The 27,721-nt window shown below is 42.7% G+C and overlaps 2 protein-coding genes and 1 non-coding gene across 4 annotated transcripts; all 3 read left to right on the forward strand.

Annotated features, from left to right (window-relative positions):
- Nucleotides 1-1,719: 1,719 nt before the first annotated feature.
- camkvl (CaM kinase-like vesicle-associated, like) lies at nucleotides 1,720-10,689 on the forward strand. Its single transcript, XM_041944892.1, has 10 exons — nucleotides 1,720-1,814; nucleotides 2,948-3,079; nucleotides 3,421-3,495; nucleotides 4,374-4,512; nucleotides 5,875-5,995; nucleotides 6,655-6,730; nucleotides 6,918-7,054; nucleotides 7,362-7,440; nucleotides 7,525-7,612; nucleotides 9,208-10,689. Exons 1-10 carry the CDS (start codon nucleotides 1,720-1,722, stop codon nucleotides 10,687-10,689), a joined length of 2,424 nt encoding a protein of 807 aa, XP_041800826.1.
- Nucleotides 10,690-12,266: 1,577 nt separating this feature from the next.
- uba1 (ubiquitin-like modifier activating enzyme 1) lies at nucleotides 12,267-27,169 on the forward strand. Of its 2 annotated transcripts, none has more exons than XM_041945157.1 (26): nucleotides 12,267-12,451; nucleotides 15,606-15,722; nucleotides 15,804-15,862; nucleotides 15,990-16,158; nucleotides 17,462-17,596; nucleotides 17,690-17,796; nucleotides 17,892-17,982; nucleotides 18,091-18,223; nucleotides 18,308-18,405; nucleotides 18,524-18,670; nucleotides 19,027-19,203; nucleotides 19,449-19,556; nucleotides 19,662-19,742; nucleotides 20,297-20,449; nucleotides 20,961-21,126; nucleotides 21,226-21,422; nucleotides 22,157-22,221; nucleotides 22,630-22,825; nucleotides 23,979-24,053; nucleotides 24,161-24,350; nucleotides 24,483-24,568; nucleotides 24,658-24,750; nucleotides 25,069-25,260; nucleotides 25,699-25,800; nucleotides 25,896-25,996; nucleotides 26,091-27,169. In XM_041945157.1, exons 2-26 carry the CDS (start codon nucleotides 15,606-15,608, stop codon nucleotides 26,224-26,226), a joined length of 3,174 nt encoding a protein of 1,057 aa, XP_041801091.1. In that variant the 5' UTR covers nucleotides 12,267-12,451; the 3' UTR covers nucleotides 26,227-27,169. The 2 variants fall into 2 exon arrangements, with proteins under 2 accessions (XP_041801091.1, XP_041801090.1); XM_041945156.1 differs by lacking the exon at nucleotides 12,267-12,451 and adding an exon at nucleotides 13,919-14,131.
- Nucleotides 25,402-25,522, forward strand: LOC121613427. The gene has a single exon (XR_006007188.1). It is a non-coding gene; the product is annotated as a small nucleolar RNA U6-53/MBII-28 (small nucleolar RNA).
- Nucleotides 27,170-27,721: the final 552 nt, after the last annotated feature.

Consider the following 27,721-nt stretch of genomic DNA (forward strand, 5'->3'; position numbering starts at 1 on the left):
ACGCGCACACGCTCGTACATGCAGCACATACACACACAGTATATCCCAGCGCTCTGGATTAGGGGTGCAGATTAGAGATTAGGGCCAGCACTGGGATTACACAGTACTCTGTTGCCCCTCCTCCACCATAGATCAGAAGCACCTCTGGCCCTATCATCTACAGTGGTGATGCTACACACACACTCACACATAGAGGAAGAGAGTGAGGCTTTTACATCATTGATATTCATTCCTTAATCCTAAATTAGCACCGGCAAAATACCATTACCTCTGAGAATTTCAATTGTTTTTCAATTCTCACTCCTCACATCATGTTCTCTACTTTTCTCAGCTCATCTCTTGCTCTGTCTCTCCCCAACTTACACACAATCCCGAAGTCATCTTCACAGCATTACTAGCTGCCCCTAGCATCGCTCACATTAATCAAAGCTCCATCTCAAATGTCCCATTCCCTCCTAGCACTTATTTCCTGACTTGGTCAGTTCCATGGATATGTCTTGATTCTCCTAAGCCCCCACAGAGACAGAAGATAAACTGTAAGTAGGTATCTCCACCAAGGGAGAGTCAAACCAATAGAAATGAATCATCCAACAGGATTGAGTTTTGTCAGGTATTTAGGAGTGGAGAAAGGATCTTGAGGATAGATGGCTGAACCTTCTCAGGGAATCTGTCTCCTACAGTAGATGGAGTGTTAAAGGATGTGGGTGAGGATTGCCTGAGGACTGTGGTGAGATGGTATATCGATTGCTGATTCACTATCTAGATCCTTGATTTTCTACCTGGGCGTTTGGGACCTCCTGTGGGGTCACAAGCTATTTTAGGGCGGACATGTTAAGACGAATGTGTTGCTGAAACACGTATATATATATATATATATATATATATATATATATATATATATATATATATATATATATATAGTGTACATACTGTATGTAATCACTGGAATGGATGGTTTTTTTTTCCCTGTGAAGTTCCGGTTTCAGGCGCAGTGCTAACAGTCAGAGTTACAGGGAACAGAGGAATTAAAAGTCATTCTTAGGGAGCAAGTTTAAAAGGCCATGCACCACTGATCTAGATCAGAATACAAATCCAAGTTTACACACACACACACACACACAGAGAGAGAGAGAGAGAGAGAGAGAGAGAGAGAGAGAGAGAGAGAGAGAGACTACAAACAAAAAACTAATTTCCCGTCATTAATATCCAGCACTGTCAGTGTTACTCAGGGTCACCAGTGATTGCTGAAGAAGCCAGCTGCTTTAGGGACACAGGGACACTGCCCTTTATAAATAAAGTTTAACTTGAACTTGACAGACGTTGCACAGAATCTGCAGACTCTAGCAGAGTAGAGAGAAGCTTAGTGGGTAGCTTAGTATCTGTTGACAAGGCTGGCACGCAACCAGGCTGCCAGAAGTGTTAGAATCCAGATTTGTTCAGAAGTTGACTTGGCCGTATCTGTGGTTTTTCAACGTACTGTATATTTTCAAGGCTAATAGTAACGGCACTCCTGGTGCACTTGACTTAAACCACTGGAAGCTTTCGTATTGTTTCATCAGTACCTCTTCTCCTCTTTAACATGCTTGCCCATGCTGCTCTGCAATCCTTTTATCTGTCTGTTAGCTAAAGGTGTCATCAAAATATTTTAGGCTTCACTTCAGCCCTTTGCAGTGCAATGACTGAAATGTCTCTTTCTCTGCTTCTTAGGTGAATGCCGTCATGCCATTTGGGTGCCTTGCCCTGCGAGATGGGCGGACTTATGATAGCATGTCTGATGTCACGGACAAATATGAGATTGGACAGGTCCTCCGAGCGTAAGTACCATAAAGCTTTATTGTTTCCCTCCTCTTCCGTGTAGAATTCATGGGCACAATCCAGTATTCTTAAATCTCTCTAAATATCTATCTAAAAATCAAAATAATCTTGAAATTTTAGTCTTTCCATGATTTTTTTCAAATTGCATTGGATATGTTTCCCCTGCAGATTTGATTTGGCATATCAAACAGTTTCACTGAATGACAGAAGGTAATAGCATGAGGCTAGTGTGTAACAGACTTAAGAGACACATTTTTCAAATTCTAGCCAACCAATTGTCTGTATATGCTTTTGTTTTTTAGCAGTACATGAAATACGCTATTGGAAGTCTTTATTTTTTATTCATTTTGAATATTGTGTCTCAAGCCTGAAAAAAAATATTTTGGACATATTTTCAAAGAGCTGTGAAAATCACTCTGCCTCTTGATTGGCCGGGTACTGGCTGTTTTCTTCCCCTGAACACCTCTCCTTGACACATTAAAGGCACACACACACATACACACACACACCAATCAGTGTAAGAAGCCATATGGCAACATCAGCATCTGGCCCGAGAGATTTCTGCTCATCTTTTATATAACACACACATACAAACACACACATTCACTCAGAATTAAGTGCACACGTTTGCTGGATATGTGCTCATGTTAATGTTCTGAATGTTACGTGCATATTGCTTTGTATTTTATTTGATGTTCAAAATCAAATCAAGAAAGAAAGAAAAAAAGCATGCCATTTAATTTTTCGAGTAATTTTTATTTGGCATTATAGATTTAATATGAGATGTTGATTAATTTTTAATTTTGCATCACACAGCTTCTCAAAATCCATTTTGGTGAAGTACCCTATGCCTCAAAGGCTTAAATCCAGATGATTGCCAGTGGATGGCAGCAATAGACCAATTTCCTGTCCCCTTCATTCTACCCAACGACTCTCCCTCCAATTAAATTCTTTCACTGTATTTCACCTAAACAGCCAGTGCACTTTGTCTCCCTAATTTGAATCTCATGCTGTGTCTCTGCAAAGCATCTACACTTCTTCCGTGCTCTAACATTATATTTACCTTTGGTGCCTTTCTCTGTCTTTCTATTTTGTTTTGTTTTTTTTTTGTTTTTTTTTTGTTCTTGCGTAGGAAGGAGTTCTGCGAGCTGTGCCTGGCCAAGGACAGACAGACAGACAAGGTGTTTGTCTGCAAGAAATTCCTCAAGAAAGACGGCAGGAAAGTCCGCAAGGCTGCCAAGAACGAAATCATGATCCTGAAATTGTACGCAGTCAGTCAGACAAATGGATGTGTGATTGAGGGGTGGAGAGGGGGAGGGGGGGAGGGAGAATGAGAGAATGTCTGCTTATTTGAAATTTCTGTTCATATTTCCAGTCACACAATCCATGTAATAACCCTGGTTAATAATGCAAGCTCAAGTGTATGCAACTTCTGCTTTGTACTGTTTTTGAAGTATCTACACAGCTTAAGAGATTTGCACCCACATAATCTTCTGTCTGTGTCAGACTATTCAAAAGTCAGAGAATGATTAGTGTCTTTCACTTGCATATGAGACCCTTCACTGTTATAAGGTTACAGTCTATGAATCCTTTGTGCTGTTCCAGGGTCAACCACCCAAACATCCTTCAGCTGATAGACACATTCGAGACCCGGAAAGAATACTTCATCATCCAGGAACTGTGCGTGTTTCTTGTACTGTTTCACTATTTGTCTTTCTTGTATAAGCATTTTTGAAAATGTGTGCTTAAGTGTGTGTGTGTGTGTCTTAATTGTGCATGTGCCTCCATGTAGCATGACACACACAAATCCATCAGTTGAAGGGTATGGGTTTAGTCTGCCGTCTTATTACTGTGTGCTCTGTTGCTCCCCTCAGCAACACAGGAAGGTGTTAGATTTTATGAGATATTTGCTCTTAGTAACACTCGGCGTTACTCAGTGCTCCTGAAACGCTGCTATGCCATTATAGGGTCTCTGCGGAGAGCTTGGGATCGATACGCCAGACCGGGCCCACTCCGTGTCACTTGTGACAAGTGCAGTTTCAGCATTTGTAACTTTATTTGAAAGCTGTAACATTGATAGAAGCTCGGAAGACAACGTGTTTCCCTTCTGATACTGAAATAAAGAGAGACAGACTGCACTCAAAGCATTTGCAGTCATCTGTGTGTGTGTGTGCATCAGTCTGTTCGTGTGTTGGTGTCTGTTTGTAGCTCACTTTTTTGGCCAGGCAATAGTCTTCCCGCTGAGGGCGATGCGTGATGATCACCCATCATCATTTACACACTCGCCAGAGCTAACCAAGTCTTTTAGAGTAATGATCAATACTCTAATTTTTAATTGCTCAGCAACACTAGCTTTAGGCACATAGAAGCAGATTGCCTTACTAATGGACAAAAACAGAAGAGCACAGGGCTGTTGATAACTGTGTTACTGACAGCTTAAAGTGAATTATTGTGCTGCAACTGGTGGTTAACAGTCACACCAACTTGCATTAGTTTTTATTTGTATGTTTGGCAATGTATGTGCTGATGTTTTTGTTTGTGTGCTTGACCTGATGCAGTGCCACAGGAGGAGATGTATTCGACTGGATTCTGGACCAAGGGAATTACACAGAAAGAGACGCCTCCAATGTCATCAGACAAGTCCTTGAGGCTGTGGCGTACTTACACTCCCTCAATATAGTTCACAGGAACCTGAAGGTACACTCTCTTACTCCCACTCCTTACATTATGGCATGGTGGCTGTGTTGTGTGTGTGTGTGTGTGTGTGTGTGTGTGTGTGTGTGTGTGTGGTGGTGGCGAGTGCCATTACCATAAACAGATTTAAAAAGACTGTCAACTTACTTCTAAAAATACAGTAAGAAATCTAAGAAAAAGATTTACAGAGTGAGTGACCGTCTTTGCAGCCACACCCCAGAAAGCAATTTCCAGTATATATCCAGAAGAATCTCTACGGAGACATAAAGTCGTTGTACTCATTGCCATCTCGGTTAATGACTCAACATTTGATAACATATTTAACAAGGGAATAAACACTTTCTATGGCTTAATGCAGCCTCTAGTGATACACACACATATGCAGGCAGATTCAAATCTTTAGCCCTCATTATCAACCCATCAGGATGGTATTACAGCATCTCTTGGGCTTCAGACTCCCCCTACTGGTAGAAGCTGCAATTTTCTTCCAGTCTTTATGGTCTGGACCTTTATAGTCTTTGCACCCATGAAACTGAATGAAAATTACATATTCAGACCCGTGCAGAAATACACATAACGAATTCATCCTTGAATCACGTAGTTGTGTTTCTGGCCATTCTCTTGCCTTACTCTTTTGTACCTTTCATTGTCAAGAAATTACCTCAATTTAGACATATCATCATAAGACATATTACAGTATCACCACTGTAAAGACTTCTTGATGATCCATTAGTTCTGGCTGACAGTTTCACAGACTTGAACATAAAATAGAAGGCAATTCATATGTGGCTCATATGCTAAAATACCTCACACAGGCTCTCCTGAAAAGAATGTATGTGAGTGACAGCATAATAAAACCTGGTATACATCCAACCATCATCCTCCCACGCAGTCACCGATGGTTTGAACAGCATCATCATCCACCAATATTATATGGAAGACTAATAACCCCCTGACTTATCTTGAGCATTTGGCAGTTTTTTGGCAGGGAACACCAATGACCATACTGGCCGCCTCACACAGCTTAACAATTTTATGTAGTGCAGTTTGTTCTTGTCACCTGTCAAGACCCGTGCAGAAATACACATATTGCCAAGTAATAAAAGAAAAAAGTAATTGCTGACTCTACCATGGGGTTGGAGAAGAATTTCACACACAAACCAAACTGGTTGAGCGTCCAAAGGATGTGCCATCATTGCTGAGATTTTTTTTTTCAACCTGCAGCGGTGTTGTAATTGAATTTCCACTGGTATCAGTTCCTGTGTTTTCCCATTCAGTGACTTGTCCCTCAATGACAGTCTGAATAGGACTTCAGTCTGTGTGTTTTTGTATGAGAATACTCATCCTGTCCCTTATTTTGTTTAGCTGGAAAACCTGATGTACTACACAGAAAACAACCACAACAAAGTAGTTCTGCGAGATTTCTACCTGTCCAGGTTTGAGAACGGGCCCATCACAGAACCTTGTGGAACACCAGAATACCTGGGTAGGATACTCTTTATTTACCACTATTTGTGGTTCTGTTAGTAATATATATATATATATATATATATATATATATATATATATATATATATATATATATATATATATATATATATATATTACTTCTCTATTTTTCTCCATCTTTCATCCACTTCTATGGCCTTCCATTAGCTTTACCTTCTGTTGCCAATATAGGCCTGTACTTTACCTTTTTGAGTTCTTCACAGCCTTCTTGCCTTTAAAGGTCCTAACCCGTCAAAGGTAAACTGTTACAGTGAAAAACAGACATGAAATCCACTGAAACACACACACAGAATTGACAGCATCTAACTCTCACCCTCCTCCGCCCACTTCTCCTTTCTTTTCATATCCTCTGATCTCCTGTGCACTGTCTCATTCCTCTCTCGCTCTCTGAGGTGTATGCGAGGGCAACTTGGAGTGCAGAACTGTGCTTTGGCCTGGTTTTCTCCAGTGAAAGGTCAGGACAGTTATTCATAATGCTGAGCAGAATAATTAGACAAATAAATAAGGAAAGGGAACAGAGGCCCTGTCGGGAAAGGAATGAGAAGAGGAGAGAGTGCAAAAGGGAGCTCTTGCCTATGCAGGGTAGAATTATGAATCTCTCTGTCTATGCCTGCGCTTCTCTTTGCTGTCCCTCAGCTCCTGAAGTGGTTGCTCGTCACCGATATGGTCGTCCTGTGGACTGCTGGGCTGTGGGTGTCATTATGTTCATACTGTGAGTCTTCATCAGCTATTACCAAAGATATAATTCAACAAGTGGGACAGTACAAACTGAACTGCAGCCGAATACTTTTGTTCATTCATAATAGACGTTTACACTATATGTTTGTTATATTGGTATTATTTTGTTTCAAAATAACTTCCCATCCTCTGTCTCTTTATGTATGTCCCTCTTGTTGCAGCCTATCAGGGAACCCTCCTTTTTATGATGAGACAGAGGAGGAGAACACAGATCTACATAATCGCATCATCTTCTGTCGCATTGTTGCTGGTGACTTTGAGTTTGATTCTCCATACTGGGATGACATTTCACCTGCAGGTACATAGCTCCACCACACGATGGCAATAAATACTCAGTTGAATTTTTATTGGCATAAAACATTGGAAGTGTTGGTATTCAGAAACAAGTCTACTCTGTGCTCTGTAGCCTAAATAGAAAGTAAGATGTCACATAGCTCAAAATTGCCCTATTGTATCCCACCCTTCAAAATCAAGTATTTAGTTATCATTAAAGATTTATGACTAAAGAAATTTCCATTCTCTATTGTCAAAAAAGACTACCTATTCATATTTTGATGAAACCATGTAGTGGAGTAGATGATGCCATTTGTCTGTTTCTCTCTTAGCTAAGGAGCTTGTCTGTAGACTCATGGAAGTGGACCAGATGCTGAGAATCACTGCACAGGATGCACTTTGGCACGAATGGTAACCAACCACAAGAGCACAAACATTTTAGCACACCTCCAGAGGGTTTGCACCCACTCATATTCTGTCTGTCATCTATGCCAGGATTGCAGGAAATGGTGCATCAGAGAAGAACCTTAAGGATGGTGTGTGCGCCCAGTTTGAGAAGAACTTTGCAAAGGCCAAATGGCGGGTATGAATTCTCTCTCACTCTCTTTCTGTAGCAGCAAATGAAGTTGATGAAAATACAGCCAAATAAGCAGCAAAGGAAAAGGACAAGAAACAGGATGGAGGCCAATAATAAAGATGACTACAGTGAAAATTACACCAGTGATTATGAAGATAGTTGATTTATTTGTAATGATGCTCGCACATTATGCACGTTTAGCTCTGAAACAACTTTGCAGAGGTGTTTTTAAATTTGCAAATGATATGGTGATGGTCATGAGGATGTCCTGGGATTGTGAATGCAGAAGACCAAGAAGAAAGAAGTCGAGAGGGCAGTGCCGACCTAACAGCATAAGTAACAGTTATAACCCTCTTCTCTCTTTCCCCATGTGGTCCCAGGAGTTGAAGGTATTGTAGTTCATTATGAGGGAGAGTGGAAGGACAGAGCATGGGTGGAAACTCACCATCAGTCTGGCATGATTCAAAAACAAAACATCTTTCTAATGGCTAACATCCTCATTAATTAAAAAAAATAGTTTTCTACTAGTAAAGCTGTCTATAATAACTAATCAATCAGATAACACTTCCAGTTAAACCTCAGCCAGCCTTGAGATGTATTTATCATGTCTGGGCTGGTGAAACTCTTCTCATAAGCTCTGTTCCTGCCCACTGTCACTCTGTCTGTCCCAGAAGAGATCCATCCACTCTGCCCCACTTTTCTTCATTGGATTAGACCCAGATGTTCAAAGTGGCCCACTCTGCTCCTTTCTTACTCCTCATCTGCACTAGTCTATGAAACCAGATTGGTAAAAACAAGATAATAATCAGCAACAGGGAAGAGGGTTTGCTCATTGCTTGTCTAGTTTGTATATTTGTGTAGATAAGGAGAGGGAGAAATGGAAAGGATACAAGGGATATAGGCCACCGTGGACTGTTGAACTACAGTGATTTGAACTATCAGGCCCTCTGTCATTCCTCTTACGTGAATCCTGGCTCATCTCCCCATACTGTTCTCAGTGTTACATTCAAGTCATACCTGAGGCTACTGTATACTGAAGCTGCTCAGTCAAGCCGTATTGTATTCAGTTACATTTCTATGTCCAAATGGCTTCTCGCTTCCAGAGAATCAATTCCCTGGTTTAGAAACAATTTCAAAGCTCACACATTTTCCCTAACTCCTTCAGTGTTTGCAGATCTAAAAGAGTCAGATGGGTGTAAGAATGAAGGAGAAGGAGATTTACACTTATCTGGGCTTTTCCAGTCAACAATCACTCAAGGAGTGGCTTGTGGAGAGTGAGTCTTGAGATTGATTTAAACTAGGGTACAATATGCCATAGCCTCCTGGAAGTAGACAACTGGCACAAATCTTATTGCACTGTCCACTTCACACAAATTGCATCTCAGCGCTTAGTATGATGATGCTTAATCACGGTGCCTTGACAGGCTTTTTGTCAAATGCTTGTCTTCAATGCTTATTTTTTATGCTTTGCCATAACCAACTATCAAAGTTTGTTTTCTTTTAGGGATACAAGTCAAAATGTGTGTTTTATACACTGTAAATCTAATTTAGTTTACACTGCTATCCTCTCTCCTTTTTCTTTGCTTCTGTCTGTGTTGCAGAAAGCGATCCGTGTCACCACCTTCATGCAACGCTTGAAGAACTCAGAGGCACTGATTGACAGTTCAGCCGAGGTTCAGGCCAGTGAAGAGACAGGAGATTGTGAAGGAGGTGTGTCTCAGGGGACAAGTGATGAGGGAGACAAAGGGACGAGTGATGGAGGGGTGACATCAAGTAGTGTGTCTTTAGAGGTGACTGTTGAAAATGCACCACCAGGTGTGGATCAGGATGAGGGAAGGGGTAAGGTCGGAGAAAAACAGGATGAGGTAAAGATGAGCATAGGCCCATCTGTCGGAACTTCCCCATCAGATATTCAGGAGTCCCTATGTCAGCAAAGCCCCAGAGTCACACAGGAGCAGCCTGATAAGGTTGGTGCAAAGAAAGCAACAGGGGATGGAACCAGGAAAATGGCTGCCAATTTGGGTCAAAATAAAGTTGTTCCAGAATGCAAACCCTCTCCCGTGATGACGGCCGACCCATCCAAGCTGTCAGATGGTTCTTCAGGCACTAACGCTGACAAAAAACGCACATCCACCTCCCCTGATCCCAGTAGCAAACGTAAGATGGCTGCAACGCTCCATGGGCCTCCAACCACAGGCTCTGCTGGTGCAACAGCCTCACCAGAGAAGAGGCCAGCGATGCAGAGGGACCAGAAGGATGAGACTGATGGAAGCTGGTGTCAGACACAAGTACCCGAGGCAGTGGCAGAGAGGTCAGTTGCAGCATCAGTCTCTCCAGCAATGGGGCCTGGAGCTGGGGTGGACATAGGACTAGGAGTTAGGTTAAGAGGTGATGCTAGCCCCATGGGTAGCAGGGATAGAGATGCCAGGAGAACTGACAGACACAGTGCTGAGTTTAGCATAGCAAGGGCAGGTCCTGCAACGGGACAGGGTTGTTATGCAGTTGGCAGCTCTGCTAGTTTGGGCCGTCATGCCACACCATACAACCCAGATATTGGGACTGTAGGGATGGGGATAGCAGGGACCTATGGGAGTCCATACAGCTCCCTGTATACAACTGGAGCGGTGGGGATGTACGGGACTGGGCTACAGCACGGAGGAGGTGGAAGCACTACGAGCGACTGGCAAATGGACAGTGTGATCGAGCAGATAGAAAAGCAAATGGCCGCTGTGCTGGAGAAGATAGAGGGAGACATGCCCTCACTCCTAGAGCAAATCAGTGACTGCCCCGCTGAACCGCCGCGTGCCCGGAGCACACACGCCTCACCTGCCACCTCCCGCGCACGCTCCTCTCAACACCCCTCAACTACGACCTCGGCCACTCCTCCACCTCTTCCAACCTCTCCCAGGCCTGCGCTACCATCTCTCCCTCGCCTTACTATCCCTCCTCCCTCCTATCCCCCACCCTCCCCACCCACGCAGTCCTCACCCCAGGCTGTGGGAGAGCAGGAAGACAGGGATGGACAGAGGGATGCTGCTCGTTCCAGCCAGTCCCCCAGAGCTGGGATGGGCAGGGGGCTATGAAGCAGGTGTGCATGATGCAATACACAACACCCAGAACATTGGATTTATAGTTTAAACTTGAGGGTTTAAAGACTTTATATCACCCAGAAGTGTCATCCACTTGCTCCTTGGCTGTGTGTTCATATTGAGAATGTTGGTAAAGAGAAATCTCCCTATGGCATTCAAATACTCTTGTGGCGAGAGTGTATGGAGAGTAGTCTACTGTATCTCTCTGTATGACAGCTGCAAAGAAAGATCTCAAAAATTTGTTTGCATCTCAAGTCCAGATTGTATGCATGAATGCTCACCACGCCTCCACATACTGGAATCCAAGTACTTAGCACAGTTTGCAAATTATAAATCTACACAAGAAAGAACATTGTGGTAAAATTCTCAGCTATTAGTAAGAGTTAGCACCTGAGGAATGATGATTTGCATTATTCCCTACAAACTGTAAATACACACAAAGACCTGGGTTGCTCAACTCCCATGTTGTGTACTTCCTCATATCCAAACCAACATTTACTTTTTCAAATTATCCCATTGCATTATTTTTCATTCCTTTTAATTTATGTAGCTATTCATTCTATAGTGAGGCTGCAAAATCATAAGCTGGTGGTCACACAGTTGTACAGATGTAAGTGAAACAGACGGATCAAGCCTTTACATTGGCTGCTGCAGATTGAGATTTGTTTTATTATATAATGTATTTAAACTTGAACTGTCACTCAAAGTCTTGCTCCACACCTGTTGGAGAGCTGGGGAAAAATCTTTAGATGCAAGATATTGTATAATGGCTTTGCAGTAACACACACACATGCGCGCGCGCGCACACACACACACACACACACACACACACACACACACACACACTTCCTCTTCTTTTTCTAAAGTTCTCCAAAAGTTTTTCCCAGAAAGTTTGTTTTCATTTTTCTCCAGTTTTGTCAACACATTCATTTGGTAGGCTACTGTTTAATGGACAGTGCTGTCTATATTTGCTCCTTTTTATCATGTAAAAAAGTATTTCTGAATTCCATTCTGCTTTTGGATCTCCTGGTATGTAATACCAGGTTCTGTGCTTTTCTCCTGAACAAGTCTATACATCCACTATTCTGTCCCTATGTAACCTGTGCTGTTTGCAAGTCTTTCAATAAAAGTACAAAATCTAGCTTGAACGTGAGTTGTTTCATTGGTTAAAACCACGCTTAAACAACTACTTTTTTAAAGATAGGGTTTAAATAATCCTTATCCAGTGATTTCTCACAGAGGTTCTATATTATCACGCCATGCCTACAAGTACCATCTGGCCCTGCGTGAGCAGCGGATTAGTCTATCCTGGTGAAGGCGCGGGGGTGCAAAACGTATTCGTAGGTCTAAGCAGTTAACATGCGACAAAACCATGTAGTGGAGTAAAATCCAATACATTTAACCTCGTAGGTGATGTGGTTGAACAATAAAGATGAGTAATAAAATTAACTAAAGATAAATCAATCAGATTCACTTTTCGGTTAACCCTCTAGACCGCAATGATGGTTGGGCCTGTAACGTGCACATGTTGCTGCTTTGCTTTGCTTTCTACTGAAATAGAGTGAGGGGAAACAGTACGGGAACAGCCGGGCAGGCAGCCGTCCAGCGGAAAAACTCACACAGAGCCCGCCACCCTGACACACTTTTCAGTTTGCAATCAACGGCAGTTCTGAATTGTCACGTTGTTTGTAAGGTTTATTGCTTACATACAAGCCGATTTTAATACTACAGATCAGGCCGAGCAATATCGGATGTGGTAAGTTCTGCACACTTGTGTAAGCTCCCTTCTTGGTAATGTTAGCCCCAGCTAGTTGGCTAACGTTAGCTAGTTAGCTAACATAGCGGCACAAGTAGGAAAAAGTCGTTGGGTGGCTAGATAGCTAGCGCACACAAGCTAACAACTACGCAGTCGTTTGATCTGCGTTATTGGTAGTCTTAAACGTTAGTTGCCGTCGGCTACCGTGACCATTTCAGCTGGCCGCCTTAGCTAACCATGGCTAACGAGCCATTGTCACCTAACAGTTACGTTAAATTGGCATTTGCACATTTTATGTGATCAAGAGTGTTGTGTTAATTAATGTTATGTGATAACTAACGTTAACGGTAGCTTGAAAGCTAGCTACTTGGCTACAAACATTAGATGTACGCGATGTTGAGAGGCAGAGACTTGCTAACTTGCATCATGCAACGTTTGATAGAATGTACTTTCAAAATCTCATCTGTATAGATGTATTTTGGTTAACGTTACGATAGTTCGACAATCGGTGTTACCACAGTAACGTAGTATTGGCTAGTGTCTCTTCTAAGCTTGTCAAGTTAAAAGGCAGCCTGTTAACGTGAATGATATCCATACGCTTGACCTCCGATAGAATGGTGGGAATACTATTTTTATCATTTCGCAGCAAGGAGATGAGAATGGGGATCCCCTCGACATGTGTACCCGAGAATGTGCGGCCCAGTCTTTTCCAGGGCCTTTGTCATTTGCCAGGCACCCCCTCCCCCAATACTCCTCCTCTGCAAGGAATGCTCACCCCTAACCTCAATGTGACTGAGGGCCCAGACGCTCAGCATCAATAGCTAGCAAGTAGCGCACTTAATGTAGTACCTGTCTGAATGATCATTGCAGAACCAGTAGACTTGACTAGAGATGTGTTTTGCTTAACTCCGGAAAAGTGCGTCTTCAAACGACTGAACACCAGTTGGCACTTCAGTGAGGATATATACCATTGCGTTACAGTCTACGACGTGCTTTTTCCTTTGATAATGCATTGCAGCATGTCTGGTGTAAGTTCTGCGTGTGCGAGAGGACTTCTCGCGAACCTATCACCGAAAGACAAAGATGCTGTTATTGATGGATTTCATTCAGCACCGGTAGACGAGTCTTCGCTTTGAAAAGATCACGAAATTTTCGGTACTTAGAACACGAGTTTCTTGCACTTGTGTCAGACATGCTTAGTGCGCATTTGAAGAAGAACTGTAAGACATTTCTTGAATGGATTGCTGGAGGTCCTGCAGTTCATTGTACAGTAATTTACATGGCATGCATCTTCTGGTAGCAGGGGCGGGATGAGTGCGCGTTGGCTTCGGTATACCAGCCAATGAGCTGAGCGCTTGGTTGAGCAGCATGCTCACAGCCACCCTTTCCTGTTGAATATTTTAGCCCATGCGTCACAGCTCCTCCGCCCCTTTCTCCACCATCTGCCATTTTGGTTTTGTTCCCGTCTGCAGTCGCAAAGCCAGCAACGCAATTACATAGAAGAGACTCTCAGCACAGCGACATAGTGACTCGACAATATAGTGCAGACCATCCTAATCCCGCATCGCGTTTCTCTTCTTTGTACAAACCGTCGAATTTACAACCATCGATATTACTGACATCTAGATATTGCGGGAGAGGAGCGGGTTCGCATTGGGAAGGGACCGAGAAGGATTATTGGTAAGAAAAGAGATATCAATGGAGCACGAGTGGAATGGCTAGTCTTTCATTCGCAAAAATTGCTTAGGTTGAGCTTTAAAGTTGTGTGATGTTTTTTGCCCGTTGCTGAAACATTAAACCACGTCCATAGGTGAGCTGTGATAGCTAGCTGTCACAATATACCCGTTGCTATCTTTTGCGAGCAGGTTACAACATAGCTACAGCTGCTAGCATGTAAAGTTGTGTTCCGCACTGGGGGTAATACAGGCCTAGGCCGAGCCGCTAATGGATCGGTTGGCAGCCTGGTGTTTTCTTGCCTCTAAGTTATTAATGTTCCGACTCTGTCCATTTGCCAAGTCACTTAACTGATTAGTGGCACGCAACCTACTTAATCGGTTTCTTCTTGTTGTTGTTAACTGATATTTGATCCACCTTTCTCAGACGTTAAACGCTTTAAAATGGTTTGTTACCAGCTATGTATTGGGCTGTGCAAATGAGCTACAGTAACAGTACTAACCGGGTGGCTCGGTGCTTTGCTGTATCATGCCGGATGCCTTCATTTTCGTTTTTGACAAATAGCGACATTTCAAGTTAATGGTACAGTGAAATTGAAAATGTATTTTAGCCTACTGTGACACTTTAATGATTTGAATTTATAGGATGTTTTATAGACGGTGACGTTAGGTAAGGTGAGTTAGCTGCATTGGATGCGGAAATTGTGGCCGATCTTGTTTGCCGTGGGGTGGGAATGTGTTCGAGATCCTGCGGCCTGTTTCACTTCCCGATGTGGCTGGGTTTGGCCGGATTATTCCGTTAATCACAATCTGTTAGGATGTTTTATTTATATTTTGTAATTCTAAAAGATGCCCCTTTTGTCTTCATACCGAGGATAGTTCCAGCGGCATTGTATGGTCTCTGTGTCCACACCTGCAAGCTACCGTGAGGTGTTGCTCACTTTTCCGCAGTGAAGTTTTAATGATTCAGCTCTTTTTGCTGAAACGATGTTGGCGGTCCTTAAATACCGGTATAATACACAATGGAAGTACATAAACAAGCCAGCGCTGTCTCTGAGTATGAAAAGAACTGATAATGCTGCTATTCATGTCTCTTCCCAGGCAGTTAGTTTTCTAGCAGATTTGTGTTTGGCCTACAGCCAGCCCAGCTGCTCCCTAGACTAGAAATCCTCTCTTCAATGTGAAGGGGATTCGGTAGCATTTAGCTTGGATACTCATCATAATGGAACCATAGTATTATATATTTTATATATTTTTCACTTGGTTTAATCTGAATTTGAAGCCAGTGTTGCCATGAAATACAAGCATGTGGTCACTGTGTTTCCTCTGCCTGTGTTTTCTCTTATAAATTGATGAATATTTCAAACTTAAATTACACACACATGCATGTCTGTATCTATATACAATTTTATATATATATATATAAAATTTGATGCTTAGTTTCTTTACTATGAATAAATAAATTGTGTGTTGGTGTGCAGATGTCCAGCTCGCCGCTGTCCAAGAAGCGTCGCTTGTCAGGAACAGAGACGAAGACGGGATCCCACTGCTCCTCCTCTAACTCTGTCAGAACTGATCTGTCCCACACACCTGCCAACGTAAGCACTAACAAATACACTTAATACCTTTAGATAAACCCGTTCCATAGACTGATTGCAACCCCTGTTGTGTCTCCCCAGGGCATGGCTAAGAATGGCAATGATGCTGAGATCGATGAAGGCCTGTACTCCAGACAACTGTAAGCCTCATCTCCTTAGAATGCTTGTCCTAATACAGGAAAACTGCAAAACTTTCAGGAGGTATTGTTGGGTGCATTGTTAATCATAGCATAGTTGTGCTAATAGTACTTTTTCCTCTTTCTGTAGTTACGTGTTAGGCCATGATGCTATGAAACGCATGCAGAACTCCAATGTCCTGATCTCTGGTATGAGAGGTCTGGGAGTGGAGATTGCCAAGAATGTCATCCTGGGAGGAGTTAGAAGTGTCACTGTGCATGACCAAGGAGTTGCAGAATGGAGAGACCTCTCCTCTCAGGTGTGTGGAAGCATGCAGATATTCTCGCTTTACACGAGTACATTTTTTTTCTTCCACCCAGTCATGGAGACATGGGCTCAGTCAGCCACTGTACTTTATTGCATGATTATCTGGTATTCCATACTTTTTAAGCCTGATTCCAAAGTGCAGTGTGGCTCTATCTGTTATGACTCACTGTTGTATTGTTGCCTTCCAAAAAGAGTACTGCAGCCACCCCCACCCTTGCTAACCATGGCCTGACCCAGATTTATCAGTGGGTGGCCTCTCCCTTGGTCATAATCATAGTAGAGCTAAAGCCTGTTTTAGGACATCATTGAAGTGGAGAGATTGTTTATGTCTATCAGCCTCTATTAAAGGAACAAGCAAATAGAATGTGTGAATAAACTGCTTAGATGTTAAGTCAGGCGGATCAGCGGAGACCTTTCAGAAATGTATAATAGTGTTTAGAGCAATATGTAAGATGTATCTGTGATCATTTAGTCTGAGTTTAACCTTGTGTGGTGAAATATTTCTATTTCAGCCCCTGGCATAGCCCATGTCCTTTCTCATTGAAGCTGAATTGAATAGTCTATTTATAATTCTGTCATCAGTCTTTGAGAGGAGGTGGCCATCAATCAACCACTGAATCTTAGGCCATGTCCACAGTAGGCGAAATTTTGAAAATGTGTCTCTTCCTCCCTAATTTCTTTCTTCCACACCAAGCTAGTGTTTTTTACACCTGAAAACAGATGCTAAAAAAACTGAGGTAGCTGGATAAACCTGACATTCGTCAGTTTCACATTATCTTAAACAATGACATTCACGCACAAACACAATCGAGAGTTACGCAGCAGAGCTGTGAGAAAGCAGTCACCTCCAACTTGCTCATTTGAATGTCAGTACAGCCAATTATTTACTAATTGTATATTTGGCTGTATTGAAACACTTAAGTCATCATGTAGACTAAGGTGAAAGAACATAGGTTTAAACTGCTGTTGCCAAATGCAGTGACTAAATAGTCTTTCTTTACCAAAAGATCACTCCATCTGTCAGCTGCTGAAAGAGGAGACAGAAAATAGCTGTTTTTGTGTTTTGCCCTTTCCGTGTGGATAGAGAACCTTTCCAAAAACAACCCTTGTTTGAACAGGAGGCATGTTAGGTTGTAAACATTGTTTTTTTTAATTTGTGTATTAGTGTGGACATGGTCTCAATTTTCCTTTCCTTCCATATTTGGCTCTTCATCCATTGGTATTGGTAGTGATTTTGTGATTGTCTTAATATCAGTTCCTCCCTGACATCATATTATTCTTGTGTGTGTGGTCAGTTTTACCTTCGGGAAGAGGACCTAGGGAAGAACAGAGCAGAGGTGAGTCAGCCCCGCTTGGCTGAACTCAACAACTATGTCCCTGTGACTGCCTACACCGGAACTCTCACTGAAGACTACCTGACCAAGTTCCAGGTACGACTTAGGTAGAAGCTAGTGGCCAACTCACTCAGCACTCAGAAAGGAAAGAAACGTTGGTTATTATATTTGTCTGTTTTTGCAACCTAGGTGGTAGTGCTGACTAACTCTGCTCTGGATGAGCAGCAGCAAGTGGGAGAGTTCTGCCACAGCAAAGGAATCAAGCTGATCATCGCAGACACACGTGGTCTGTTTGGGTAAGATTCTGACCCACTTGTCCATTTACGATCCACATGAGGTATATATCCCACCTGTCTGTCAGTGTCTTAATGTTCATGTGTTCTGTTTGTAGCCAGCTTTTCTGTGACTTTGGTGAGGAGATGATAGTGTATGACACCAATGGAGAGCAGCCACTGAGTGCCATGATTTCCATGATCACCAAGGTTAGTCCTCAGAGTGTTTTTCAAAGGACTTGTTGCTTTTAGGAATAAGGACAAGCTAGAAGACAAGCTTTTATTTTGACACAATACGTTCACTCTTGGTTTCTCCAGGACAATCCAGGGGTTGTGACATGTTTGGATGAGGCTCGTCATGGCTTTGAGAGTGGAGACTATGTCACCTTCACAGAGGTCCAGGGCATGACAGAGCTAAATGGTTGTCAACCAGTGGAAATTAAAGTTCTGGGTAAGACTTGGTTTTGTTTAGGAAAAGACAAGTTTTAGTTAGTTATGACTGCCATGCCTTTGACAAGACATCATCTCTGTCCAGGTCCCTACACCTTCAGCATCTGTGACACAGCTGGCTTTACAGATTATGTAAGAGGAGGAATCGTCTCCCAGGTCAAGATGCCCAAAAAGATTGCTTTTGTAAGTGGCTGTTATTTTCCATACCAAGTGAAGGTCGTGGTAACATAGCACTACTTTTCCAAACTTTCTGACTTCTCACTTTCACTCACTCATTATCTTTTATGTCTTTCCTGTGCAGAAATCCATCTCTTCCTCCATGGTTGAGCCAGAGTTCATAATGACAGACTTTGCCAAGTTCGATCGTCCAGGACAGCTGCATGTGGGCTTCCAGGCTATCCATGCCTTCCAGAAGAAACACAACCACCTTCCTGCACCGTGGAGCCAGGTAATTCTCACTCATATAAGTGTAAATACCACAGTGGTGTGACGTTATTTGGATTGATTTAATAGTTATGGATAGAATGCAACCACTTGCTCCATGTTTTAGTATTGTCCACTAGGCTTTTTTGACTGATCTTATTATAGACTTATTACTTGTGTTATTCAGAAACTTTGTCAGTGTGGGTCTTCTAAATGAAATAATTTCGCTTCTGTCATTACATGCAATAACTAAAGTCACTGTAGAATTACCCATTGATAATTGTTTAGCACTGCATGGCAGACTTAACATTGCAATAGCAATTTTTAATGAGTTTTAGTCATCGTAACTTGTTGTAACATGCTGAGCTGTATGTATTTCAGGCTGATGGTGATGAGCTCCTGACTTTGGCCAAAGAGGTGAACTCGGCCCAGACAGGGTCAGCCAAAGTGGAGCAGTTGGATGAGGCTCTTATCAAAAAGTTGTCATATGTTGCTGCTGGTGACCTGGCCCCTGTCAATGCCTTCATTGGGGGTCTGGCTGCACAGGAAGTGATGAAGGTCAGTGGCATGCTGTGTATAAACTAAAGTGGATTCATTCAGTTTTGTTTGCTTTGTTTGTGCCAAAGGTTTAGTCATCCTTTGGCACACTCTGTGTAAGGGAAGGCAGTGGGTTTCATTGTTTTTGTGGAGTGGTGTTACCGTTTGGTGTTTAGACATGTTTGAATGTGTACGATTCAAACATAATGAAACATCTTTGCATGAATGCCCCAAAACATTTTTTACATGGTCTTTTTTTCTTTTAGGCATGCACAGGAAAATTCATGCCCATAATGCAGTGGCTGTACTTTGATGCCCTTGAGTGTCTGGCCGAGGAGGAAGGGGTCCTGCTCACAGAGGAAGAGTGCACACCTGTAGGTGTTAAGAACAAATCTCACACACTTTTACTGAAGATGGATCCACATGATGATAACAAATGATGGTGTTAAACTTGTTTTTCCCCTGTCTTTTTCTCCCAGAGGAACTGCCGATACGATGGGCAGATTGCAGTGTTTGGCACCAAGCTGCAGGATATGCTTGGAAAACAGCGCTACTTCCTGGTGAGTCTGCCAATGGAAAACTTTCCAACACCTCCTCTGGCATCCTGTTGCTAAGGGAGATTGAAAGGATAAGTCTGGTGAAATTCTAAATTTCTCATTGCCAACTAATTCCTTGAAAAGACCAAAACCTGCGATGAATTGATTCTAGTAAGTATTGTGTAGCCAAATCCAAAAACTACAGTGGATTTCAGGAAGGTATTTAGGTAATGATTTAGCCTGTTTTTAAAAGATGGAAGGACTCTACTGTTGGTGACCTATTTTTAAAGATTTGTGTCTTCAGTAGAAACATGCATTTTGGGCTAGAAGGACATGAAGCATTGATAGACAGACTGCTTTTGAATTTTGAATAAAGACCTACAGTATGGCCAGCCTCATCCTTTAACAGTCGCATTTCTCTGACATTGCCACATCAAAATATTTCTGACCATGTGTACTGCTAGCATGCTCATTTATCATATCATAATACTTGTGTTTCTCAACATACCGCTTTAAACGGATGATGTCTACAGCACAATTGAATAGCATTCTCAGTGAGAGAGGCTTTATCATTCCAGGTCGGAGCAGGTGCCATTGGCTGTGAGCTGTTGAAAAACTTTGCCATGATTGGACTGGCAGGCGGGGAGGGTGAGGTCATTGTGACAGACATGGACACCATAGAGAAGTCCAACCTCAACAGACAGTTCCTCTTCAGACCCTCCGACGTTACGGTCAGTATGATCTCTGCTCAACCCTGTCTGTTGGTAGATATGAAGTAGGTAGTGCACCTAAGTTGCCCATTTATTGATTGAATTTGATATTTCCGAGCAGTGCTGCATGTGAATTTCCTGTTTATTGTAACTGCTTCTGAGTGCACTTAATCTAACTGCTGCTGATGGATGATGTCATGGTACTGAATTAGTTGGAGGGAATGGAATGCCTGGGGTCATAATGGCTCATTGTTGATGTATTTGGGTATTGGTTCTTTCATGTGGTGATAAATTAAATGCAGTGACATTTCAAAGTACAGATTGGTGTGAGAACACTGTTGTTAGATGAAATTGTTTGCCTCCGCTGTCATGTGCAGTCGGCTGAAATAATTGTTGCTGCACAGCTGCACCAGTTTTCTGTATATCTAAAGTTCATGTGTACTTGTGGTGTTTCACAGTGCTGTTAATGTTAGGACTTGATTGATCAGAAAGTGAAAAGGTCACTATTAATAGTGTTTGCATGTGGTAACAGAAAATGAAGAGTGACACAGCTGCCGCTGCAGTGAAGCAGATGAACCCCTCCATCAGGATCACAGGTCACCAGAACAGGGTGGGCCCTGACACAGAGAGGATCTACGACGACGACTTCTTTGAAAGCCTTGATGGAGTAGCTAATGCGCTTGACAATGTTGATGCACGTAAGACACAGAAACTTCAATTATTTTATATCCTTTTAACAGCAAAGTGTTTGTTTGTGAGAAAATCAAACGTGCCTTGTGTTTGTGCCCATTTACCAGGTATGTACATGGATCGGAGGTGTGTGTACTACCGCAAACCCCTACTGGAGTCTGGTACTCTTGGTACCAAAGGCAATGTCCAGGTTGTGATCCCCTTCCTCACAGAGTCATACAGCTCCAGTCAAGATCCACCTGAGAAGTCCATCCCCATCTGTACCCTCAAGAACTTCCCAAATGCCATTGAACACACACTGCAGGTCAGTAGGCTCCAGGGGTTGCGTTAGACTTTCTTGTCCCTCATTTCAGCCAACATCTTCCTACTTACCCTTACCTTACTGTCATTTACATTTTTTAATAATCAGACAAAGCTTATTTGACAGCAACTGAACATGATAATGATAGCCAATATAGCCTAGCCAGCTTGACAATGAGGTCATGCATGTGAGATCAGAGACAAAACTATAATTAATTCATAGTTAATTAATATTCACACTCGCCACCAACTGGACGGGGTCTTCTACAGGTGGAATTACTTCCCATATAATTGCCCTCAGTGTTCTAATCTGTCAAAATGGCGGGCGACCTTCAGATTTTTGTCTTGCAGTTTCAAATTGCATTAAATATGGCCGCTTTCTCGATTGATTTGATATTTACAAAGCCGAAATGGCATGGTAAATTCAATGTGATATGGCCACATTATACTTCTAAAGCTAAAATGAGTTATATCATTTTTTTCTGTGTTTCACAAGAGCACAAATCATGTATTATAGAACTGTCACGTCATAACAGCTTTTGGCCAAATGTGTTTAATAATTCCAACACTATGCTGTGAATTGTGTCACAGTAAGATGAAAAGGAAAAAATAGTGATTGATTGTATTGCCCAACCCCAGATGGTGACACTGCCTCACTCTGAAACAGTTTAAAGTTTTACACACACTATACTTCTAGTTTAGTGAATTGAGTGTATAATTGATGTGTTCTCTGTTTAGTGGGCTCGTGATGAATTTGAGGGACTATTCAAACAGCCACCGGAGAATGCCATGCAGTACCTCACGTGAGTCGTCTTTCCTGTCATTCCGGTGACCATGTGGCATCACATGCTCTTTGCATCATTCAAGTTGTTCAGATTGACAAACATTTCTTCTCTTTGTGTTAATTTCAGACAATGATTTCTTTCTACATTAAATGTTGGAGCTTTTTCAAGCATTTTTAATTAATCTCCCCAGTACTTGTAAAAGCTTGCCAGTGCATCAATCTCCAAAAGGGCTCACCCTGGTCCCCCTATTGTTTTGTGTTTGATATTAAGAAGCTGTTGCTTTTGTGGTACTTTAGACTATATTTAAACATTGAACAACATACAAAACCTCATGCTTTAAGTGATCCTGCTGGGGTAACAAGCAGATGAATGAGAAGTGACATATCTCACACATTTGTAACTAGTTTATGATTATTGTCCTTGCAGAGATCCAAAGTTCATGGAGCGTACTCTGAAACTTCCCGGGGCTCAGCCTGTGGAGGTACTGGAGGCTGTTTACAAGAGTCTTGTCACAGACTGCCCTCACAGCTGGGCTGACTGTGTAGCCTGGGCACGCAACCACTGGCAGTGCCAGTACAGCAACAACATCCGCCAGCTACTGCACAACTTCCCCCCAGATCAGGTACATATTGAGCTCACTGCGTAATGATTATCAGACATTTTAGACTGACTCTTTTTTTGCCTTGCTTTTGCTCTTGTTATTTATTTTTTCAATTTATCCAAATTTTATTTGCACTTTCAAGATCTTGCTAAGTTTCAAACCGTTTCACCCCAGCTGTTTGTGAGTGACTCTGTGGTATAGCCACATGGTGATTAAAATGTGTTCATTTCTATGCATTGCCCTTGCAATTGAATGAAATAACTAGATGTTAGATGGAGGGGATTGAGTGCAGGTCCTCTTGCTTTTACTGTTGCTGTTTGATTCCACTGCTGTGAAACTGCTCCCATTCCAACAGAGAAACTCAACTCCTTCTGCGTTAAACTCACCCAGCCTTTGTCACACATTATGCAGTGGTGTGTTTGCACTTTTGGAATTATGGCTGTTGTAAAATGGTACAATACCAGTGTATCCCACAGAATGACTGTAACTGCTTTTCCCTTCGATTCTCTGTTCCCCATGCACATACCTATACTTGTGGTTTTCTACTGCACGTACACCGGCATTCTGTTTTCCTCTCTCTGCTCTGTTGGCTTTGAATCGTCAGCATTATGTTTTATGAAGTCGCCCAAAAAACACAGCTTGTGTTTAAGATATTTATAGATAGATATGACATGATTGATATGGGGCTTTTACAGAACAACGGCATAAGTAGGCCTGCATTTAACAGGAGAGGTCATACAACCATCAGTGCATTCACAGGAGGGATGTAATACCAGAGAACATCTCTGTTTCTCTGCAGAGCGTGTGTGACTGTCAGTAGATAGGAAGGGAAGAGCGAGGGTGGAGATTGTTCACAGATGGTGTCCTTCTCTCGTGCGGATAAAAGTGAAATGTTTTTAATTACACCTCTCAAATTAGTTGACACTGACACAGTTGTCAGTGAGATGCTGCAGATGTATAAATAGGTTAGGGTTTAACACGCTAACCATTAACCACAACACATTGTTGTTCCCATCTCTACTCACCTCTTGTCTTTTCTGTCATTAAGGCATACAGTGCACAACAATATCTTAAAGCAATTAGACTTGTTATGGGGCCTTCATTATATAATGCACATTTTCTGGGGTTTTTTTTTTTGCATTTTAGTTGTCCTAAAGTATTATTTGTGTCTCAGCTTACCAGCTCTGGTGCCCCCTTCTGGTCTGGCCCAAAGAGGTGTCCTCACCCCCTAGAATTCAGCACTAGCAACGTAAGTATAGGTTTATTACATTTCTTATGTGCACTTGCTTGACCACTATCTGCTCTGAACTTGTCTATCCAGTCTTAGGATACTGAATGAAGTGCTCTCTTTTGTAGGAGCTGCACATGGACTATGTACTGGCCGCAGCCAACCTGTATGCCCAGACGTACGGCCTGCAGGGCAGCAGTGATCGTGCAGGCGTGGTTAAGATTTTGCAGGATGTCAAGGTGCCACCCTTTACCCCTCGTTCAGGGGTTAAAATCCATGTGTCTGATCAGGACCTGCAGAATAGCAATTCCTCTGTTGGTAAGATGAGCGAATGTACAACAAAGCATTCTAAGTCGTAAATTGAGTCTCTTGGAGATATTCCGCTAAAGAAAGGTGTTCATCTGTACGGATGCTGTGAGACACATATACAACGGCCCTCTTTGTGTACAGATGACTCCAGACTGGAGGAGCTGAAGGTCCAGCTACCTTCCCCTGAGTCTTCCCAGTTCAAACTCTGCTCCATTGACTTTGAGAAGGTACACTGTCTTTCCTTCTCTATCTGAATTCTGTGTGATCGCCTCGACTATGCCTGTTTGCGTGACGGTGGTGGGCCCTCTCTTAACAGGATGATGACACCAACTTCCACATGGACTTCATTGTAGCAGCATCCAACCTGAGAGCAGAGAACTACGACATTCCCCCCACAGACAGGCACAAGGTGAGTTCACATGTTTTTCAACCTAGCACTGGCTCAAGATAGAATAATGACTTACAGACTCCTGATCCTTCATGGCACATGTAGATCTCCCCCAGAAATTCAGAAATGTAGCTGCTGAATGTGATATTCTGAAAAGCCAGCCATGCAAATTTCACACCAGCTCATTATCTGTCAAAACCGAAATGGCAATAAGTCTTTCAAGCCAAACTATTTTACTATTGTTTTACACATGTTGTTTTCTTCTGCTGCGAGTTTAAACCTTGAAATAGTATTAACTTCTTACTTCATCACATTCACACTCCTCACCATCCAATCCAGAGCAAACTGATAGCTGGCAAGATCATTCCTGCCATCGCCACTACCACGGCCGCAGTGGTGGGCCTGGTGTGCCTGGAGCTCATCAAAATCGTCCAAGGACACAAGAAGCTGGAATCATTCAAGAACGGCTTCATGAACTTGGCCCTGCCTTTCTTTGCCTTCTCAGAGCCCATCGCTGCTCCCAGACATAAGGTGGGCCGCTGCATGTGTGTCACAGCTTGTTTTGAGCTGCTTAGATGCCTCTGTGATGTGTGTTCCCGCTATAGGAAAATATTTAGTGATTCAGTGTCACCTCTAAAAGGCAACCCAAATGTACTCGCTAGATGTTTAGTCCTCCGATGATGATCCAGCCATGCTAATACTGATGCACCAGGCAGATGCAGTATGTCTGCCTGGGTGCAAGTGAGTTCAACTCACCTTCTCACGCTGATGTTATCAGTGTGTGCTGAGGAGAAAAATGAAAAGTGGTCTTTTTTTTTTTTTTTTTTTTTTTTTTTTTTTTTGATAATGAATCCATCCTGTTTGAATGCATTTTGGCAAAGAACAGCAATAACTGGGTGCAGTTTGTGACCTCTTTCTGTGACTGACATCATTATTGGCATCAGTCCTCATTCTTTATTGTTTTTGCAGTACTATGAAATTGATTGGTCGTTGTGGGATCGCTTCGAGGTCACAGGGTTGCAGCCCAATGGGGAAGAGATGACACTCCGACAGTTCTTGGACCACTTTAAAGTATGTTCTCATCACCTCACCTCGTCTTTGTGCCACCATGCAGCGTCTGGCGTGCAACTAACCAAACCCTGTTGTTGTCTTGTGTTCTTTGTCAGAACGAGCATAAGTTGGAGATCACCATGCTTTCTCAGGGAGTGTCCATGCTCTATTCCTTCTTCATGCCTGCTGCCAAACTTAAAGAGAGACTGGACCTGCCGTGAGTATACTGTCTATATGCACCTGCCTCTGTCTTTAGCTCACACAATTTGTGCTTTTATTAATTTTCAGAACTGTGTTCCTCTGTCCTGTAGGATGACAGAGATTGTGACGAAGGTGTCCAAAAAGAAGCTGGGCAAGCATGTGAAAGCGCTGGTGTTTGAGCTATGCTGTAATGACTTGTCAGATGAAGACGTGGAAGTGCCCTATGTCAGATACACCATCCGCTGAGCTCCACACTGAACCCACCCACAGGAGGGTGGGGGTTACGGGGGGGAAGACAGAGGGTGGGTGTTCTAAGTGAGGAGTTGAGTTTGGGGATTGGGGGTGGGTGATTTGATCCAGGTCAGCTCTATTGGATCAATCAGTTTTTTTTTTAGGCCTGTGGTTTGTGGAAACCTGTGCCTGAGTGTACATAGCCCCAGTAAGCTGATTTAAGGACCTGTATGTGTGTTAGGGATCCAGGTGCTCGGCTGTGGGAACAAGGGTGTCGTGGGAGGAAGGGAGCACGTATACTGGTCCTGACGTTCTCAGTAGCAGAACTTCTCCGCTGAGTTTAATTCTAAGCCTTAGTGTTCTCTTGTCACTCCATAGCCCAGCTAGTGTCCCTGTGAGACATCCTCACACTCTTACTAGCCTTCAGCATTAAAGGAGGGATCTTTTAATCCAGCCAACTGTCTCCCCTCCACCCTACTTGCTCTCTTCCCTCCTCCAGCCCCTGTCTCGTAGACCTGTTCCCACATTACTGGGTTTTGTTGTTTTGTTTTTTTTTTCTTCCAAAGATGCACCTCATTAAGTGAAAGAAGTTCAGCCAAGAATCATGGAAATAGCCACACGTGTATTGAGATCCATTTTATCCCCAGGTCATATCACTGCCCTTACTTTTACCTGAGACCCCAAATTTGAAAACTGTAGAAGCACCTGAAGACACAGCTAAAGCTGAGTCAGCAGCCTCTGCTGTCTGGAATAATAATTAGAGTATCTCATGGCAGCAGAATAGGAACCCTCGCCGATTTGAGGCGCCTCTACAACCCCACCTCATCCAGCACTCTGTGGCTCTGGAGGGGCCCTTGCACATGACATCAGTTTTCTCTTTATATTTCATGTGTTTTGTTAAGTTCTATTTTATTTTATTTTTTTGGGAGGGGGGGGCGGGGGGGGGGGGACAACGTTTTGGTGCACACACCTTGTAGATCATAAACTGTCTTCTTTCTACTTTGTTAACTCCAAATGACATTACAGTACAAGAACAAGGCAATGAGATGTATCTTGAAATGGGAGCACTTAGTGTGATAGTGAATAAACATGTAAAAACATACTGGACTCTGTGTGGTTATTTGACTTTTTGTAAGTTGCTTCTGGTAAAAGTGTAACTTTTGGTGTGACACCTTAAGCAAACCAGAATTGTGTCAGGCATTGATGTGTTCTTCCTGGCCGTTTCATCAGAAGTTTCATTATAGAGCATATCCGGGAAGCACAGCTTGAATCAGCTAAACGCCTACATGTGAACTTAGAATGAAAAACTCTAATCAGATTTTTTTTTTTTTTTTTTTTTAAATGCAGCGGCTCCAAGAAATGCAAAAAAGACAGTTCATGAATACTTTAGTTGTAAATTTACGCTCACTTCCTCTTCTGCCTGCTAGCATTTTAGTTAGTGCGCGCGGCCCCTCGGTTCTTGAAAGCAGCATTAAAGTGATCAGTCATTCGACGGGTCTGAGTGATTAGC

Source organism: Chelmon rostratus, chromosome 10 (assembly GCF_017976325.1).
Source record: "Chelmon rostratus isolate fCheRos1 chromosome 10, fCheRos1.pri, whole genome shotgun sequence".
NCBI classification, from domain to species: Eukaryota; Metazoa; Chordata; class Actinopteri; order Chaetodontiformes; family Chaetodontidae; genus Chelmon; species Chelmon rostratus.